We start from the raw sequence: 6,030 nt of genomic DNA on the forward strand, positions 1-6,030 counted from the left end.
TATTTATATATTACTACTTTTTTATTGAGACAGTCTCATTCGATCGCCCAGGCTGGAGTACAGTGGCATGATCACAGCATACTGTAGTCTCGGCCTCCTGGGCTCAAGTGATCCTTTCCACCACAGCCTCCTGAGTAGTTGGGATTATGGGTACATGTTACCATGCATGGCTAATTTCTGTATTTTTTGTAGAGGGGATTGTGCCATGTTGCCCAGGCTGTTCTCAGACTCCTTAGTTCAAGAAATCTGCCCACCTTGGCCTCCCAAAGTGCTAGGATGGGATTACAAGTGTGAGCCACCATGCCCGGCCTGGAATGCTGCTTTTCTAATGAGGGGGTTCTATGCCTGAATAGATACTCTCTTTTAACTCAGCATTTTGGGAGCTTGAGAGAAAGGTGGGAGTTGCTAATTGTCAGCTTGAAACTTGCCAGTTTGGAAAAGTTGAGTTCCTGGTAACTTAGTCAAATAGGAGAGGTCTTCTGTGCTGGCTGTGAACTCTTAAAGGCCAGCAGCTCCTGGCAGCAGGGAGGGAGCAGGGCAGATAGAGGTGCTGGCATGCATTAAAAAAAAAAAAAAAAATCGTTACAGCTCTTGCCTGTAATCCCAGTTGGGAGGCCAAGGTGGAAAGATCACTTGAGCCCAGGGTTTCGAGACCTATCTAGGCAACATGACAAGTCCCCACCTCTATAAAATAATACAAAAAATCAGACTGGGCAGGGTGGCTTACACCTGTAATCCCAGCACTTTGGGAGGCCAAGGCAGGCAGATCACTTGAGGTCAGGAGTTTGAGATCAGTCTGGCCAACATGGCGAAACCCTGTCTCTACTCAAAATAAAAAAATTAGCTGGTTGTGGTGGCAGGTGCCTGTAATCCCACCTACTTTGGAGGCTGAGATGGGAGAATCACTTGAACCCAGGAGGCGGAGGTTGCTGTGAGCCAAGACCATGCCACTGCACTCCAGCCTGGATGACAGGGCGAGACTCCATTAAAAAAAAAAAAGTACAAAATTAAGACAGGCCTGGTGGTGGGTGCCTGTATTCCCAACTGTTCGGGAAGCTGGAGTGAGAAGATCACTTGAGCCCGGGAAGTGAAGGCTGCAGTCAGCAGGGATTGTGCCACTGTACTCCAACCTGGATGTCTGAGTGATACCCTTTCTGTCATCATCCTCTCTGTCTACACTGGGAATGAAACTTCATGATAAACCCTATGTGTTTTCCAGGAAGAACTGTTTAAATTTACTTGAAGGCAGTATAGTAAGATAATTTTGTCGACACTTTTGTTCAAATTGGTTTATTGATTTTTATTTATTTTTTTTTTTTGAGACAGAGTCTCACTCTGTTGCCCTGGCTGAAGTGCAGTGGCACAATCTTAGCTCACTGCAACCTTTGCTTCCTGAATTAAAGCAATTCTTGTGCCTCAGCCTCCTGAGTAGCTGGGACTACAGGAATGTGCTCCCACACCCAGCTAATTTGTGTATTTTTAGTAGAGATGGGGTTTCACCATGTTGGCCAGGCTGGTCTTGAACCCCTGACCTCAGATATCCGCCCACTTCAGCCTCCCAAAGTGCTGGGATTATAGGTGTGAAGTGCTGGGATTATAGGTGTGAAGTGCTGGGATTATAGGCGTGAGCCACCACGCTCACCTCGTTGATTTTTAACTTTAGTGAAGTTCAACATAAGCTAGCCCACAAATGTTCTTTTTTTTTTTTTGAGACAGAATCTAGCTCTGTCTCTTTTTTTTGAGACAGAATCTAGCTCTGTTGCCCAGGCTGGAGTGTAGTGGCACAATCTTGGCTCACTGCAACCTCTGCCCCCCAGGTTCAAGTGATTCTCCTGCCATGGCCTCCTAAGTAGGTGGGATTACAGGTGCCTGCCACCACGCCTGGCTAATTGTTTGTATTTTTAGCAGAGATGGGGTTTCAACATGTTGGCCAGGCTGGTCTTGAACTCCTGACCTCAGGTTATCTGCCCACCTCAGCCTCCTAAAGTACTAGGATTATAGGCATTGAGCCACCGCGCCCGGCCAAGTATTCATTTAAAAAATAGGTATGTAATACCCCCATTACCTGTTAAATAGTTAAACTCTAGGGTACTTGTCATCTTTAAGATAATAGGGTATTTTTGTAACAGTTTGTACATTTCAGTCTTTTTTTTTTTTGAGATGGAGTCTCACTCTCCAACCAGCCTAGGCTGGTTGTGCAGTGGTGCAATGTCGGCTCACTGCAACCTCCGCCTCCCAGGTTCAAGTGATTCTCATGCATCAGTCTCCCAAGTAGCTGGGATTACAGGCAGGCACCACCACGCCAGCTAATTTTTGTATTTTTAGTAGAGATGGGGTTTCACCATGTTGGCGAGGTTGGTCTCGAAGTCCTAACCTCAGGTGATCACCCACCTCAGCCTCCTAAAGTGCTGGGGTTATAGTTGTGAGCCACCATGCCCAGCCACATTTCAGTCTTAATACTATTCTTGGTAAGGGGTCCATAGACTTTTCCAAATTAAGCGCCAGATAAACATTTTAAGCTTTGAGGGCCACACAGTCTCTGTAACAACTACTTTGACTCTGCTGTTGCATCACTTAAACAACCATAGACAATATGTAAAAATGAGTAAGTGTGACTCGATTCTAATAATTCCATCTGTGGACACTGAAATTTGAATTTCACATAATTTTAAAATGTAAAAATACTTTTGGCTCGCAGACTGTACAAAAACAGGTGGTGAACTGCAGATTGCCAGTCCTGTTCTAGATCATAAATGATAGCTGCCTGTTAGCAGAATGAAGTGACTTTGGCCCATGTATGCAGGTCTAAAATATGAAGGATGCTTCTTGCCACCTAATCATAACAGTAACAAGCACTCTGTATCAAGAATCGACTTTAGGTGCATTTCCCCATTTCTTTCTCCTAAATCTGTTTTCTTCTTAGTATTCTTATTTTCTAGGTGAGGAAACAAGGAAACCTACCTATGGTCATGTCCTTAAATTTGGAATATTCCATAACTAAAGAAACTTATGTGACCATAGATCTCAGTGCATACAACTCTGGCTAATAAGCCAAGTTTCTGTTTTTATCCTTTGTTAGTATCCAATAATTCAAGAGTTTTACCAATTGAATCTGGTAGTTTATTTTATTAGATACAGGTGATTTGGTAGTGTGACCATGTTAATGTTAATTCTGATTTCAGAGAGATGGTGTTTAACAAAGATTGTTAATTGCATTTTTGTGGTATAATGCGTACCCCTAATAATTTTAATTCAATTTTAAAATGGATTAATCTAGAGTAGAGTTACAACCTTGCAGAGATTTGAGAATGTTGTTTATATATGAAGTGTTTCTCAGGCTGGAAGTATACAGTTGCGGTTCACCTTACAGGTGCTGCTGGTGAGTAGCAGCCGGTACCCAGACCAGTGGATTGTCCCAGGAGGAGGAATGGAACCTGAGGAGGAACCTGGCGGTGCAGCCGTGAGGGAAGTTTATGAGGAGGTGAGATGTTCTTTCACACAAATTCTGTTTCGGAGTTTTAAAAACAAGGCCCTTTGCTACATAACACTAAGACAAGGAAATGGGTGCAGCAGTGCTTTTTGTTGCCTGACGCAACTTTAATTTTAATTTTTTTTTTTTTTTGAGATGGAGTCTTGCTCTGTTGCTAGGCTGGGGTACAGTGGCACGATCTTGGTTCACTGTCACCTCTGCCTCCCAGGTTCAAGTGATTCTCCAGCCTCCCGAGTAGCTGGGATTACAGGCACGTGCCACCGTGTCTGGCTAATTTTTGTATTTTTAGTAGAGACAGGGTTTCACCATGTTGGCCAGACTGGTCTCGAACTCCTGACCTCAGGTGATCCACAGCCTCTGAAAGTGCTGGGGATTATAGGCATGAGCCACTACACCTGGCCTTAATTTTTGTATTTTTAGTAGAGACAGGGTTTCACCATGTTGGCCAGACTGGTCTCGAACTCCTGACCTCAGGTGATCCACCCGCCTCAGCCTCTGAAAGTGCTGGGGATTATAGGCATGAGCCACTACACCTGGCCTTAATTTTTGTATTTTTAGTAGGGACAAGGTTTCACCATGTTGGCCAGGCTGGTCTCAAACTCCTGACCTCAAGTGATCCTTCCACCTCAGCCTCCCAAAGTGCTGGATTACGGGCATGAGCCATAGTACCCAGCCAGAAATACTAATTTTTGATCAGTTCTTGCTACGTATGAAGTAAATGACAATAAAAACTTCACAGAAGCAGGAAGATAGTGAGTTGGTATGGGGAGAGGTATTGTATTTAGATTTAATAGCCGAGTATAAGTTGTATTTTGTTATAAAAAGGTAAACATTTTATATTTTATCTTTTTTTAATAGGCTGGAGTCAAAGGAAAACTAGGCAGACTTCTGGGCATATTTGAGGTGAGTTAAAAAGTAATCTTCACTTTGCTGATAATAGAATTAATGATTTCTTCCTAACCAACCAAATAATGTGGCAGCAGCCTGAACCAGACATTTCTGTCAGACTAGCAGTAGGCATCAGTCCAGGATTAGGGAGGGAGGGAAGTAAAAGCCACTTTTTCATATGCCATCACGTTTATTTATTTATTTACTTATATTTTTTATTTTCTTTAAGACAGAGTCTCGCTCTGTCACCAGGCTGGAGTGCAGTGGCACAATCTTGGGTCACTGCAACCTCTGCCTCCCGGGATTCAAGTGATTCTTCTGTCTCAGCCTCCTGAGTAGCTGGGACTACAGGCACGCGCCACCACGCCCAGCTAAGTTTTGTATTTTTAGTAGAGGCGGGGTTTCATCATGTTGGCCAGGATGGTCTCCATCTCTTGACCTCATGATCCGCTTGCCTGGGCCTCCCAAAGTGCTGGGATTACAGGCGTGAGCCACGGCACCCAGCTGACATCACTTTTATACAGCATTATTATGTAGTGATTACTTCTGTTTGACAATACAGTGGAGCTGATACTGAAATGTTTCTCTTAATCCACGGTAGACTATGTAGGGTATAGATATTTTAGGAGGTACAATATTTTTAGTATGACCTAAAGGCTTAGGTCTCATGTATTTTATCTGGAAATGTCCCCATTGCCCTTAGCAAATAATATTGTATGATATACATAGTGACGTAAAGGATTGTATGAAAATATAAATCTCAGGTACATAGAACAGATGCTAAAAGAATAGAATTCTCTTTCATATATTCTCTTATTACTGAGGGCAGAATAGAATTTTCAGGGAGGGAATTTGAATGTGATAGGCACTCTTTGGAAGCCAGGGAAAAAGGAGGTCCAGATGTATTTTCATCCAAGATTCAGACCTAGATACATAGTATACCAGAAACATGGTCACTTTCCTTTTTTTTCAGAGTACTATTTATAGCTTAGTTCAGTCTTTATAGTACTATGAACCATATAAATTTTATTTTTAAGCCTTAGGAAATCAGAAAAAAATTCCGATTCTATAGCACTTGGTAGAATTGATGACTTTTACCAGAATACAGTAATTATTAAGAATAAAGTTGACCGGGTGTGGTGGCTCCTGCCTGTAATCCCAGCACTTTGGGGAGGCCAAGGCAGGCAGATCACGAGGTCAGGAATTCAAGACCAGCTTGGCGAATATGGTGAAACCCTGTCTCTGCTAAATAAATACAAAAATTAGGTGGGCGTGGTGATGTGTGCCTGTAGTCCCAGCTACTCGGGAGGCTGAGGCAGAAGAATTGCTTGAACCTGGGAGGTGGAAGTTGCAGAGCGAGACTCCGTCTCAAAAAAAAAAAAAAAAGAGAAAGAGAAAAGTCATTCAGGTAGAATTCAGTCTTTTCCAGAATTCAGCAGTTGCTTCACCCAGTTAAATAGCACCATCTCCTGGTTAAACTGGAAAACATATTGAGGTTTTTACAAATAACACATTTGTCAGTAAGCTGACAAGGTTTTTGAAGAAAACATCTCACATTATAAATAAAGCTTAAAGGCCGGGCGCGGTGGCTCACGCCTGTAATCCCAGCACTTTGGGAGGCCGAGGCGGGCGGATCACAAGGTCAGGAGATC

At 43.1% G+C, this 6,030-nt stretch overlaps 1 protein-coding gene across 6 annotated transcripts in view; it reads left to right on the forward strand.

Moving 5' to 3' along the window:
- NUDT4 (nudix (nucleoside diphosphate linked moiety X)-type motif 4) overlaps nucleotides 1–6,030 on the forward strand; it is a 25,587-nt gene that overhangs the window by 13,223 nt on the left and 6,334 nt on the right. For all 6 annotated transcript variants that reach the window (XM_011933777.1, XM_011933783.1, XM_011933785.1 and 3 more), the window contains 2 exons: nucleotides 3,371–3,481; nucleotides 4,349–4,393. In XM_011933777.1, coding sequence (XP_011789167.1) covers nucleotides 3,371–3,481; nucleotides 4,349–4,393 — 156 coding nt within the window. The remainder of the gene's footprint in view (nucleotides 1–3,370; nucleotides 3,482–4,348; nucleotides 4,394–6,030) is intronic.

This window comes from Colobus angolensis, unplaced genomic scaffold (assembly GCF_000951035.1).
Source record: "Colobus angolensis palliatus isolate OR3802 unplaced genomic scaffold, Cang.pa_1.0 Scaffold10, whole genome shotgun sequence".
Lineage (NCBI taxonomy): Eukaryota > Metazoa > Chordata > Mammalia > Primates > Cercopithecidae > Colobus > Colobus angolensis.